Below are 14515 nucleotides of genomic sequence, written 5' to 3'. Positions count from 1 at the left end.
TTTAAATTGTTTTGTTAAATGTGCCTACAAAATGCTCTAATAATATATTATCACGATAAACAGAAACAATAGAACAACAAAACAATTCTCTTCCTAAAACAAAGTGCAAAAATTATAATTTGAGAGTAAATCCAAACAAAATTCATGATATAATGTTTGACTGAACTGTTTTAAACTAGTTTTCAAGTGTACAAAATATAATTTGAATCTGTTTGGAATGATGTAAGAAAGCATTTTGCTAGCTTTACACCACTTTTTTTTTTTTTTACAGAATTGTACATGATTGAATTTTATTTAATTTATTATACAAATCTATTTCTGGAAAATATTTAGTCCTGTTTGTCTTATAATGTGCCTTGAGATGACATTTGTTATGAATTGGGACTTTATAAAAGGACGGAATTTAATTGAAAGCCACCAATTTTTGGGTTATGTATTTATATATTTGCTGAGAACATAATTTATTTATTTTTGTCTTTTGTTAAATATAACAACAAAGAAACAAAATGAGGAAAAATTCTTTGAGGTAAATTGGGGATCACATCCTGGAAAAGTTTGAGTTTTCTCAAAACCATTGAAACGCATGTTCTGGTCTGACGACATTCGGAATCATTGTAATAAACAGATGTGTAGAAAACAAATGAAAATGTTGAATGTGGTTTTACCAACATCACATTGCCCGTACCAACGACTTCTCTTAAAAATGTTTAAATGACTGGTCCTGTTATTTCACATCAATTTTATTCTTACTTAATATGCATGGTCCTGAACGCACCACGATTGTTTACTTTCAAACCGAGTTCGAGTTCCTTCCTGAGAGCTGATTGGTCGGTACTGATCTTGACGCGGGAAAGTGTCAGCGCGAATTAACACGTCGCTCCTGAAAGTTGTCCTCTGGAGGTGAAGTTTACTAACTTCGGGGATTGTTTTTAGTTGAAAAGTAATCGTCTTACAACATGTTTTACTACCCAAATGTTCTCCAACGCCATACTGGATGTTTTTCCACAATTTGGTAAGTTCAACAACGCTGAGTTATTTCATATTATTAGCTTGTGATGGAAAAATAAAGGGAACTAACAGCAGATAACCAATAATTTCCTCAACGAAATGCATATAGCTTCTGAGCTAGCTAATGATGAATCTAAAATATTATATTTTAGATGAACATTATATTTAGGTTGTATTGTGTTGTTTTTGCTATTCAGGCTAGCAGCCACCGGAGGTATCCGGGTCACTCGCAGGGAGTTCCTCAGGGTCAACGTAAAGCGGACATGGTAAGAGTGAAATTAGTGCCCCATATTTGTTGCTCTAGCTTTAGACTATTAACTATTGGTTTTATATTAGTTATATTTTTGTAATGAAACATAATAACGTAATAACATCTCATTTTAAAAGCAAAAAAGCTTTATATTTTAGGAAAAAAAATTGTGGAAAAGAACGTAATCTAAAAAGTGCGGCATGTCTTTCTTGGTATGTCTTCACCAGCTTAGCAAATCTAGAAACTGACCATTTTGTCCATTCCTCTCTGCAAAAAAAAAACTCGATTCTGGTCCGGATGAAATTTCCTACTTCTTCTTCTTGTGATGTGCTTTGATTTAACTAATTCGACTGTTGCTCAGACATGGATGCGTTGAGTTGTCCGGCCGGAAGGTGAACCTTCGTCAGTCTCAAGTCTTTTGCAGCCTCTAAGAGGTTTTCCATATTTAGCTCCATGCATCTTCCTGTCAGCTATGACCAGCTTCGCCCGCCCCAGCTGAAGGAAAATCATTACGACAGCATAATGCCGGCACCACAACATATCTCAGTCAGGATTTTGTCTTCGGGATGACGTGCGTCGTTAGTTTTTCTTCACTGGTAGCGTTTTTGCTTGTAGATCGTTTCATCTGACCTTCCTCCAAAATGTCTATGCTTCTTGTGGCTACTTTTCCATGACTGAAACTTCTTGTCTACATATTCACCAGTTAACCTTTACTGATATTTTGTGTTGGTCTATGACGTAAAATCCCTGCAAAATATATTGAAGAGAATATTCTACTGTTTTGGATGTAGATGTACTTTTTGTATTTCTGACTACTTTTTGTTCATCCCTTGCAGCAACGATATCTTGGACTATGTGACGGGACAAGTTCCTGCTCTGGAGCCCGACCAGTCCAGGCCTCGCTTTTCCCTCTACCTGTCGTCTCAGCTGCAGTACGGCGTGGTCATCATCTACCACAAGCAGTGCGCCTTTTTGCTCGGTGAGATAAAAGAAAAAGGAGTATTCCAGCAAATTTTGGCGCCGGCACTTCTCACGTTTTCTGCCAAAAGCATCTTTTGCTGTTAATCACAGGAATGCTCTGTCGGTGTGAAACACAAACAGCCCTGCTCTCACACATCTCGCCTCCTGACTCACCCTGATGTAGCGGGATGCGCAAACCAATATGGTGCTGATGAGAGCAGGATGGGTCTCGATTTACTGACACCGATCCCACATCCAAGAAACATGCAACCCACGCTGCTCTCTCAGTTCGATCAAAACTGTGACAGACCAGCATCATCCGAAGGCTTTGTAGTATGGATCGCTGTGATTGTGGGAGTCGTTACGTCTGCCGGCCGTTTCTGTGAGGGATTTGGGTTTTTGTGTTTATTGAGTCTCAGTCGTTGTATCTGCCTCTTGATTGTTCCCAGCTGTCTCTCGTTTCCCCTGATCATCCCTGTGCCCCTCCCTGACCGTATTGTTATTTGACTGAGTTATTTTGTTTTCTTTCCTTCTGTACACTTTGTGATCGTCATTAAAACCATCGTTTTGCACTTCAACCCGGGTCTGACCGCGCCTGAATCCTCACCACTAAAACCACCACTTCACAGCCGTTTCAAGCTGTGCACGTGAGAAAACTTGTAACCTCTCTTTGTGTGTTTTTCTTTTTTTTTCTTTCCTTTCAGAGGAGGTCCAACAGACTATCGACCGCTGGCTCCGCTTTAAAAGACGCGTCCAGATCGACCTGGCTGAATCCGACAGGTGAACACCCTCACAGCGAGCCGTGAGAAGAGACTCGGGGTGTCTGTGCGACCTTAAAATGTTTAAAATTCATCAATATAAAATTAAGGCCTTATATTGTCTTAAATTAATTACAAAAAGATGTAAGTGCCTCAAATACATTAATCACAGATCTTACATTTTGTCTTGATGGACTACTTTGTCTTGTACATTGTATGTAGTTTATTTTTCTTATGGGACTTTTCTGTAAAGCAAACGTTCGAGTCGCATCACACATTTTCATTGCTAACTAGCTGTTAACATACCCTTGCTAGCTAGCACTTCTGTTACCAACCCGCACTGTGTTACATTCATTCTGTTAAAAAAAAAAAAAATCTTGGCACCATTACTGTAGAAAATATCCAATTTTCTTTCGTACTTTCCTGTTGTGATACAGGCCTTAAATTTCACTCTTACCGGTCTTAAAATGTCTTGATTTTTAGTTGGTGAAGCTCTGCTGTTAGAGGGCGTGAAGAGCAGACTGTAGAAATGAGAATATGTTTGCTTTACTGACGTGTTGATGGATGAACTGAGCTCGTCATGCAGGGTGCTTCATTAATATTTTATAAGTCACGATATGGAAGTGAGGCAGCATGAGATCCTTCATGTTGTAGCGCGTCCTTTTTTTTTTTTTTTTTTTTTATTTCCCCAAATGTTCTGCAGGTAAATCTAACACCACAGGTGCGTTAGCGTCTCGTGGATCCGAAGTTAAAAGCGGCTCCTCTCCGTCTCGCAGGATGGCTCTGAATGTTCCCGACGGCCTCAGCATGATGGAGGAGGCTGAGGGAGCTCTGGACCCCTTCTTTGGTCTGATGGCGTCCCACCAGCTGCCCAGCCCCTACAAAATAGTCCCGGTACGGTCAGCGCGCACACACACCGTCGGCGCTTCGTGTTGTTGTTGTTGTTGTGGCTTCTGTTGGCTCTGGCTGTAGCGCGGCACATAAAACAGACGGACATCTGCCAGCACAGTGAGCTGCTCCTCATGTCAAATATTTGGTGTGTAAATATTGGCAGGTTGGACGGAGGTGATAGCAATGTGTCAGGAGCAGCGTTGGTCATATTTGCAGAGCCTTCTGAATTCACGCCCTTGAACTTTAACACAATTTTTTTTTCACTCCATGAACCTCAAACTTTTACGTGTTTTAATGGGACTTGATGCTTAACGATTATAAGATAGTTGGGAGGTGAGAGGATAAGGAAGCTTGGTTTTTAAAAATCTGAAAAGTGTGGCGTTCATATGTATTCACCCCTCTTTACTTTGATACACTTAAATAAAATCAAAGTGAGGTCTTGTTAGTAGTAGAACTCACTGGCGTGTATTTTAGGTCTGAAATGATTAATCAGATTAATCGATTATTGAAATAGTCATCAACTAATAATAGTTGGTTAATCGTTAATACAGACTCAAAAAAATATATGTATTCAGAGCACTAACTTAGGCCAAACTGATTTAAGATAAAATAAAAATAAAATAAATCTGTCTGTAAATATTTGTTTTAACCAAAACTCCACAAGTCACCTGGTTCAAACTCACTAAAAGAACTAAAATAATGCAATGTTGTTGCATTTTAGGCAATAAAATATTGATTTTCTTATCTTAAAAAAGGAAATTAATTATTTGTTTATTTGCATGAAGGTATTTTGTTCTATTGAGTGGAAAAAATACCAGAATCTTGAAATAGAAATGTAGAAACCCTCCTCCTTTTAGTGACTGTTTCTAAGTCCAAATATGAAGCTGAAATGCAGACAGTTGGATCAACATCTTTATAAAGTTAATACATTAAAATAATGCAAATAGAATCTTGTTAATTTGTCACGTCTCTGCACTGTTATTCCATGTCACAGTGGCGTTTATCCCCTGAGCCATCGTTTTATTGAACCAGAAAGTCCTTAGTTAAGCAAATCACTTTGGCAGAAACATTTGAACTTTGACCTTTTGCTGTAATCGTCCCAGAAAAACAGGCATGAATTCAGTTGTTCTGCAACATACAGATGATCCGCAGTGCCTCAAAGACATGACCTGCCCTTAATTTAAAGCAAACTTGATTCAAATCTTAAAATTTGCTCTCAGACTGATAAGTTAACTGATAATATCCTAAGCAAATCCAGACATCCGGTTCTGGTTTCCTGACGTGTTTTGACCCAGACTGCTGCGTTCAGAGCAAATGATAGTGATTGATTGGATAATTATTACAGCCACGATTTTAGCTTCCAATATTAAAACCCATAATTGTTAGATATTAGTCATTCATAACACCTAGAAAAATGTTTTCCTTCCCTCCCTTTTTAACACTAACCTTATGCTTAAAATGGCCGCAGACACACAGCTCCAAAACAAACTGATTTTCATTTGTCACACACAGTTTTTTCATTTTTAAAAAAATTTATTTTACATGTTCTTGTAGACTGAGTTTGCGATTGAGGATTTGGTTTCGCAGCACTCTGTGGTGTCCAGCCCCACCAACAAACCAGACAATAAAGGTGAGTTTTTATTGAGCTATCTTTTGCTTATTTAAAAAAAAATGTTCCCCATAACTCTGTTGCCAGTGATAGATTAGAAACAGGAAGTCACAAAGATGTCAGTATCTTCATTTGAGACCAGCATCTGAGTGATAGTTAGCATATTTAGCAGGAAAAAGCAAAAAATAACTACAGTAATCATAAAGATACAACTGCTTTTGCCTTTATTTCCTGATGTATGGAAATAAAAATGACTTCCTGATCCTCTTGTGTGTAAATATGATCAGAAAAGAAGATAAGGGAAGTAAAAAAAAAAAAAAAAAAAAAACATCTTCAAACTCACTTTTGGTGAACTAAAGGTTGAATTAGTGAAGTTGTGCTCTCATGTCTTCATCAGAGGTTTTTGTGTCGTTTCCTTCAGTTGTTGTTGGTGCAGCGCCACCTCAGGCGAGGGGGTGGAACAAGTTTTTCAAAGGTTTTTGTTGGTCTGACACAAGGCAGCATGAAAGCAATCCGCCCCAGCTGAAAATGTAGCAAATGTTGCAATTTTGGTCCCAAATAGAAACAGGAACACTTGATAGTCTACTGGACTATCAAGTGTAAACACATCCTAACATTGAGGTCCTGGCATCACAGAAAAACATTGAAATGCCAGGAAATATCCAATAAATCCTGGTGGCTCCTGCTTGTAAGCTAAAAATTGGATTTAATTGAGTCTTTCAACATTATAATGTTCTAAAATATGAGGAAATCAGTGCAGAAACGGCTCGAGAGAAAATGAAACGTTTCGTCCAAGATCCCCCCCTTTGATGTTCCAACCCTAACAGATATTGGTAAAGATTTAGTGCTGTTTTAATGGACAAAGTTTTTGCTTAAAGTAATAAAATCTGAATTTTTAATTATTTTTTTTTTGGCTTTTCTATTCTTTTTTTTTTTTTTTTTTACATTATGACATTATGCTACTGCAACGAAAGACGATTTTAATTTGTAGCGCACAGTGTATGCTTTCGATAAGATACAATTTACATATTTTTTTAAAGTGGTAACATCTTCCTGTCTGACAGCTTTGCTTCGTCTCCCCCTGAAGCAGGTTTCATTTTGCCTCTGGCTGCCATCACACTAACAGAGAAGGAGCAGTTTGTCATCAACACTGCTGAGGTAAACTCTCTGTCAGGGTTCAGCTTCAGGAACAACCTCAGTCATCATTTTTAGAGACAGCACACGTCCCGATGAATTATCGAGCCGGGGTGTGTGTGTGTGTGTGTGTGTGTCTATTTACAGGGTGTCTGTTCATCCTTAAAAAGTCTGAAATTTACGTGTCTAAAATTAAGCCCTTTAAATGTCTTAAACAAATTATTATATTTTTTTAAATTATTTTGGCCTTAAATGTTACATTTTGTGGCAGGACTAGTTGTTTTTTTTTTTTTTTTGTTGTTTCATGGGACTTTTCTGTCAGGCAGGTGTTTTCATTGCGCTCTGTGATATGAAGTGGTTGCAGCTACCGCTAATTAGCTGCTAATATTCCTTTGCTAGCTAGCTAGTCCTCTTTTTTTTTTTTCCATATATGTATATTTATTTTTACAAAATAAACATTTATATTTGTAGATTTCTTACTTTACATGTCTTAAATCTCATTCATAATAGTCTTAAAAAGTCTTAAATTTGAGTCAACAGAACCTGCAGGAACCGTGTTTTAACGTCTTTGTCGCACGCACAGATGTTCGCTTTGCCATCCCCTCCGGCCTTGAAACCTGGCTTCGCTCAGTCCAGAGCATAGCAATTCATTTTATGTGCATGCCATGCAGTGAAATTGTTGGCAAACTGTAACTAAACCTTATGGCGTGTTAGTCGACCTCTCTGCAGTGTTTTAATCGCAGGCAGGTCCTTGTGCTTTGATTAACAGACTGCAGCGGTACCTCCGCGCTGCCTCCTCATTCTGTCACTCACAGACAGATAATGTTCCTCCTCAAGCATCCTCGGCCGATGAAGTCCATTTTGCCTCGATGAGATCTGACTTAATTAAATCAGGCTGCACTCAAACAGACATGTTGTTCACGTTTCTGCTCTTCCGGCTCCCGCCTGCCTGTCCTAAAGCGTTATCTTTGCCCCACGGGCAACACAACGTGATACATCTGATCTACCGCTAGCTTTTCTCTGGTTGCATGTTTCTCATAATTTCCTCACTTTTTTTTTTCCCGTCCTTGTGTAGTCATTGTTTTTGTTTGTTTTCCTCTGAGGCAGGATTTTAACGGCGCTGAGCTTCCTGAAGCCACAGCCAGAGACATTCAGTTGCTGATGGATCAGCCCGATCACTTCAGGAGAGGCGAGTCTCTGTCTCTCATCGCTCTTTTAGTCACAGAGCTTTTACGTGCTTCGTGGAAGCTGCTGCTGTTGAATATTATTTCTTGGTGTTTCTGGGTTTGTGTCCCACTAATTAAAATAAATAAAAATCAGTAGATCTTAATCCATGTGAGGGGAGTCTACAAAAGGCCGAACTCAGAATAGCCTGACCTGCTTTTGGAACAGGTGTTGCCAAACAGAAAGAAGCAACATGTTGCCTAGAAAATTGAGTTGACCCTCTGCTACGGCAGCTGGTTGGCCTTGTTCATTTCCTTATGTTTGTGTTTTTATTCTTCCTCAGTCATAGTTATACTATTTTTTATGTAGATACATACAGCATTTTCAGAACTGATCTTCTTTATCCTGGCTGAAAAAAAGTCTAGTTCAATTTTAAATTGCAGTTTATTATGTAAAGCTTTGCTACCTGCATTGAGGTGTTAATGGAGCTAAAATCTCCCATTAGCTTTCCTACAGGTTATGTTCTTTTTAATGCAATGCCAGACATTGAGTTTTCTTCCCCACTTTCAGCTGGTTTGGGGAAAAAAAAGGCTACTGCACTTTTCCCTTACCTGCATACAAATTTGGCTGGAAATGAATTCATTCATAGTGGTCTTCAAAAATTCTTAAAAGTCTGCAGAAAGCCTGACGATGTTTTCCAAATCTTGTCTGAATCATTTCTTAAGTAACATAAATGTGCATTCTGCAGCAGGAGGTTGCAGTACTGTGATCCACCTAATGGTGGCAGCACCTACAAAAGCCTGATCTTACCTGTGTTTTTGTGTCTGCATCTTTAAACAGCTAAGAACATCTGGTTGCTATCAGAGCGCTCTTTCTGCAGCACGGTCATGAAAACTTAACTGTAAAATCTTAAACTCTAACCTGTATTTATTCGTTTAATTTTTATGTTATCTTGTTCTTGTAAATATGTGCTAAACAGAAGATGAGGAGACTAAAGATAGGACTGGGGACCAAGCAGTCTCATCCTTCGGCGTCCAGTGAGCCTGGAAACTTTTAAAACTGAACTATAAAGGCTGTCTGCGCGAGACGTCGCCTGTTGGTCACATGTGCGTTCCTGCGTCCAGGCTGAAGGACACGATGCTGGGGACAGAGCAGGACGTCATGTGGCTGCTGGACGAGGAGACCGGGGAGCCTGTGGAGGTTCCTCTGGCAGCCGTGGCCTCTGAAGTGACCCCTGAGCACGTAGCGATGCCACCGGAGAGCGAAGGGGACAGAGCTACAGAGAGCCTCTGTGAGGAGGTCAGAGACACATGTACAGAATCTGTTGTTTTGTTTTTAAGGGAACAATTGACAGCATGTTAGAGCATGTCAACATGTTCTGCTGTGCTGTAATGCCATTGGTTCTCTGAGCGTGTCGTTTGCTCTGCCGCCAGGCGGTGGGCCGTCCTCTGAGGACGCGCGGCGGGAGACGCAGGCGCCAGCTGGTCTTTGTGGACCCTGAGGTCCAGATCCCTGACAAAGAAATACAGCAGCAGATTGAAGATCCACTGATCGAAACTCTAAATATGGTACATAACAAATACATTAATATTTTATTTACTCCACTAGCTCAATTTAAAAAGATATTCTGGTAAAGAGAAAGAGCTTTGGGCATCTTTAAGGTTTATAAGCACTGATTTGCCTTGTCAGTGTTTAATGTTTTAAGTTATGAACATACGGCCAAACCCGCAGATAAATGGGCCAGAGCTGCAACTAACAATAATTTTAGTAAATTATTGTTACTGATTATTCTGACTGATTAATCTGATTAAAGAATTGGCACATGCTGCAGGTTTCTCACTTAACCACTTCAACCTTTTTGATGCATTACAAGCACATTAAAAGATGCAAATAATTCAATCCCTTTCTTAAGTAAGAAAGTAAACATTTTATTACCTAAAATACAGCAACATTGAAAAATGATTACAGAAAAGTTTTATTTTCTTTAACTGAAAAATGTATACATTTTTGTACAGTTTTGTCTATAATATTTCTCTGAGTGTGTTCCAAATGGCGACGGTTAATCGACCACTGAATTAGTTAACGATTATTTAAATAATCAATTGATCACGACTAATTCGATCAATCGTTACCAGCTTCACTCATTTTTCACAAATCATCAGTTTTTCTTTAAGCATCCTTTATTTGGTGTAAAATTATTCAGTCCAGATTGGACAGGTCTGAGTACTGAACATTTTTAGAGACAAATTAAGTTGATCTGGATGCCGGAAAAATGCTGTAAAGTTTGCTACTCTGCCACAACAGGAGCCATGATTGTGACGTTTCATGATTTGTGGCACATAAAGATAATTAAACCCAACTAAGTAAATATTTTCTTATTATCTAGAAGTCTGAGTCTGTGAAAGTATTTGTAGGAACCAATACCAGCAGCTGCATGCATAAACAACAATCTCTCTTAGGAGATGTTGTTCACGCACTCATTGAATTTTCTGTCGCTGCTTCACTGTAATCAGTGTATCACTGTAATGCTTTCCAAGTGTGGATTTCACTAGTTTCTCTTAATTAAACTACAGCTTTCTGTTTCTTCCCTTTGCCTCGAAACCCTTCTGGAGTAGAGCTCATTGATTCTGTTTCATCCTTCTTCTTCTTCTGCTGATTAAATTCTTTTGAGGAGTCATGATTTACTTCCAACTCTCAAGCTAAAAAAAAGAAAGAAGTCACGTTCTGCAGCATTCATCTCAGTACCATATAGGTAATAAATTATTCTTTCTGTCAGACGGAGGTGTTGCTGGACGTCCCCGCGCTGACCAAGAGGGCCTCTCCTGCTCAGCTCTTCAGCGCCCCCTGTGGATGTCAGTAACAAGAGCCGGCCCCTCGCTCCATTCAGAATAAATCAATAAATCTTGTTACAGAATATGTTTTTAACCAGCAAACATGATAAAAAAAATTTTAAAAAAGTTTGATGGTTGTTGTTGGTGCTAAACCCAGTTTGGACAGGGCCAGTTTTTTTTCTCCCTTGATAGATTTTATCCTTTCATAAAAGTGGAACAGAATATCTCTTAGCCCATTTTCTGCACTGGCGAGTCTCAATATCTGCCCTTAAAAAAGGCCGAACAAACGCCTGCGGCAGTAACAGGTGGAATAATTGATTTGCATGTGAGTAGCTTCCCTAGATTTGGCCTAGATTCATTTGAACAACGAGGTCAGTGTTGAAGTGGCTACAACACTAACCTAGCTCTTCATGCAAAGAACTAAAATCTTGTAGGTTGATTTAAAAAAACAAACAAACATATTTTTTAATCTGGGAACAAATCAGAAAACTCATTAAAAAAAAATCAAACTGAAAAATTCAAACCTGTAAAAATAGCTTTCTGTGACGTCGTCTGCCAATCTACCCACTGTAGTAAAGAACACAGATTATCCTCTGACCCCACCCCACCTCTGCAGCTCTCGTCCACCCCAGCCTCCTGTCGCTATGGAAACAGCGGGCCTCCATCGCCGTCCAGAGCGAGAGTGGGGCGACGCAGAGAGCGGAAGAGGAGTCAGTGCAGGACATGGAGATCCTGCGGACGGAGAGGAAGCGGAGGCACTCGCGCATGAAGGAGGTCGGTTGGGTATTTTTAGAGGAGCGGAGGAGAGCTCAGCATGATCGCCATGAGTGACGGAGAGCGAGAAAGCGCTCCCGTCAAACGCCGCTCTGGTTCTCAAGAGTCCTCGCCGGAGTTCGTAGAACTGCGGCGAGGTTATTTTTGAGTTTTTAGCTCAGTTCAGTTGGCGAGATGAACGAGATCACAGAGCGTTCCATCTGATAAAGCTGTGCCCCTCTTTCCTCGCAGATGAGCAGCCAATCAGGACTTCAAACCACTGAGGGCTCATGTGAGTCTTCTGTCCCAAACACTCGTTCCCCATTCAGGATTTGGCAGCACAATAAAGAGATCACCATTATTCACTTTTGCGTGTCAACAGCTGTGTTAGATGCGATGCTGGAGATGCCCGATGAAGATAAGTTTGGAAGTGATGTGATGACTCCTGTCAGCAGATGGTGGGTTGCTGATGAACGGAGACAGCTAGATGAACAGAAAACATGACATTGAATGCGTGTGTGTGTGTGTGTGTGTGTGTGTGTGTGTGTGTGTGTCCTCTAGGTCTCCACATGAGGACGTCCAGCCACCAATGGAGCCGATAGCTGAGGAAAACATGGAGATGCCCGAGGCTCAGACAGACACACACTACATGCTGAGGTTCACCAATAAAGCATGTTGCGCGTTATCGCGATAACTGATATTATTATTGTTGTTTTGAGACCATTTTCAAGTAATATAATGGTGATATGTGCTAAGTAACATGTAGTCACTGCTGTGAATAAAAAAATATATATTCTGGTAAAAAAAAAAAAAAAGGCTCTGGACCCCTATAATACTATAATACTTATATTACCTCCAGGAAGATGATATTGTTTTGAGACCATTTTCAAGTAATATAAACATATTTTATTTGGATTTTACTTGATAGAGCAACACAACATAATGTGTTTTTATTTGATTTCAATTCTGAATCTTTAGAGTATGTGTTGCCACTAGAGCTGTGAGATATTGCATATTTTGGTATCGATCCGGCACCAAAGAAATATAATAAAAAATAAATATTGCCACTATCGATACTGATATCAATAGTTTTTATTCAACATTATTTGTGTTTTTTGTGATTTTTCCTTTGAGTTATTTTGTTCAAGCCTTTCAAATATAATTTGGACAATGTTTACAAGTATCTAATATTAACATCGTTTCTGTGCATTCTTCTAAACAAAGTCCAAAAAAATATATCTTCTAAGACCAAATCAAAACAAAATAATTTTTTGAGGCAGAGTTGAGAAACTACAATACAAAAATAATATAACATCTCAAAAGGAAATCTGAAACTAAAGTATCAATCTTCCCATGCGCTTTCATCAGTCTTTTTATCTCCGTATTTATTTCCACAGCTGGATCGCCTCCATCCAGCAGAGATTTGGTGAAGTCGCCTTTGACTCTCTGCTGCCCCCAAAGGCCGACCGCTGTACCGCAGCTCGCACTCTGAACAAACTGCTGGGTGAGGAAATCTGCTTTTCCTCAAATATTCAAGAGTTTCTACCTGAGAAATGGTTCCGATCTGTAAGCTCTGGTGAGTGAAGTTAATCTGTCATCATTTGTGTGTGCAGAGCTGCTGTCAGACGGACGGGTGACGGCCTGTCAGACCGAGCCCTACAGCAGCATCACCATAGCGCCAGCAGCACTCAGGACGCCGATCTGAACACACCGCAGTTCTCACTGATAGTTTATAGCAGAATGAATTAATTTTTCTATAAATTAATTTTTTTATGTAATTGATAAGCAATCATTTGTTTCAACAGTTTGCAGTTTTTAAGCAGTTTTTTTTTTATTAAAGCCAATTTTAAAGACATTTTAATCTTTTAAATATTTAATGTATTTATATGTTTTAAAAAAAACATGTTGATAGTGTTTACATGTTGAGTTTTATTCAAGCTTTTTTTTTCTATTTTAGAACATTAAATGTTACAAAGAGCAACTTTGATTGTGTTTGTTGTTCAACTAATTTAAAATTGAATAAAATTCTATTAACTTTCTAAATACAAAGTCTAAAGTTGCCTCTTTGGTAAGTGGATATGTTTTCTTTTGAGAGTAACTATTCCTATGCACTGATAGAGCTGCAAAGATTGGGGAGGTTTTCTTCAGTAATTTCTTTATTTCAATGTCAAAAAACACTGATCGAAACTCAGTGGGTAGAAGCACAATAATAATGGTGGAAATATGACATCACGCCTGAACAAAGTGTTTGCATGTTAAATAAACTGGGCAGCAACACTATTTGTGTGGCACCTCGGTGTGGCTGAAGCCTGAGCTGAGGTCGGAGAGCAGAAATCCTCACTTGCATCATCTCTCTGGAATGACGAAGCGTTTGAATAGTTTTGTTAACAGCAGGCAGCAGTTCTCCCTCCCTACTTTTACAGCACGTTCCGATGCAGAAACAGGCACCACACATGGCTTTTGTTTTGTAAATCAGTGAGATTACTGGCTTGTGGAAAAGCCATGAATGAAGATGGGAGCGTTGACGAGCAGCGGGCGGTCGTGGGAGGGCAGGGTCGCAGGCCGGTTATAGGGGTGCAGGTGGGAAAACTGGTGTTGGTGTGTCAGGGTTATTTGCTGTTGCTCATGGAAATCCAACATACCGAGCTCCAGGGTTCCTGGCGTGGAATCTCATTTAAATATTTTACAGACTGTTATTGAAAAATTAAATGAAATAGAACAAAATGTCTACTTCCATTTTCCCCCATGTAATAAGTGAAATAATCTGATAAGTGGAACTACTACTTTTTTATATCAATAATATGGAATCGATTTAAAACAAACTTTTATATAGTGCTGAAAAGTCGTAAGTTAGTTCATCCTTAATTCAAGTGTACTCAGATACTTGCACTTGAAAATAGACCAAAAATACAAAAAAAAAATATATGTATTCATCTTATAGCAGAGGTCTGGGACAAGCAAAATCGTGTTGTGGAGAATGTGACGGTGCTGTAAGAGGCTCACACACCAACCTCACATTCAAAGAGCAGAGGACGAGATGAGGCGGCTGGCATCTTTTCATTACACGCCGTCATAAATCTGTCATCCACAATGAACCTGAGGTCAGATGTTGGCATTTTAATGCTTCTTGTCACCTTACATGTTCATCCAAAACACA

General features: G+C 39.3%; 1 protein-coding gene across 1 annotated transcript; it reads left to right on the top strand.

Moving 5' to 3' along the window:
- Positions 1 to 206: 206 nt before the first annotated feature.
- rec8b (REC8 meiotic recombination protein b) lies at positions 207 to 13407 on the top strand. The gene is made up of 18 exons (XM_015010340.2): positions 207 to 1012; positions 1206 to 1274; positions 2095 to 2237; positions 2923 to 2998; positions 3753 to 3870; positions 5422 to 5497; positions 6567 to 6634; positions 7718 to 7799; positions 8754 to 8811; positions 8899 to 9073; positions 9208 to 9342; positions 10551 to 10626; positions 11222 to 11379; positions 11611 to 11650; positions 11741 to 11816; positions 11920 to 12015; positions 12756 to 12862; positions 12972 to 13407. Exons 1-18 carry the CDS (start codon positions 957 to 959, stop codon positions 13061 to 13063), a joined length of 1701 nt encoding a protein of 566 aa, XP_014865826.2. The 5' UTR covers positions 207 to 956; the 3' UTR covers positions 13064 to 13407.
- Positions 13408 to 14515: the final 1108 nt, after the last annotated feature.

Source organism: Poecilia mexicana, unplaced genomic scaffold (genome assembly GCF_051168715.1).
Source record: "Poecilia mexicana isolate PSO_F unplaced genomic scaffold, ASM5116871v1 scaffold_20, whole genome shotgun sequence".
Lineage (NCBI taxonomy): Eukaryota > Metazoa > Chordata > Actinopteri > Cyprinodontiformes > Poeciliidae > Poecilia > Poecilia mexicana.
The sequence above is the reverse complement of the archived record's forward strand: the minus strand, read 5'-3'. Positions and strand labels throughout refer to the sequence as shown.

Excerpts from the sequence above, each read along its gene's own strand:
- rec8b (XM_015010340.2), top strand. The coding sequence starts at position 957 with ATGTTTTACTACCCAAATGTTCTCCAACGCCATACTGGATGTTTTTCC. Across the intron at positions 1,013-1,205 it reads GGATGTTTTTCCACAATTTG|GCTAGCAGCCACCGGAGGTA; the intron begins GTAAGTTCAACA and ends TTTGCTATTCAG. Across the intron at positions 3,871-5,421 it reads GCCCCTACAAAATAGTCCCG|ACTGAGTTTGCGATTGAGGA; the intron begins GTACGGTCAGCG and ends ATGTTCTTGTAG.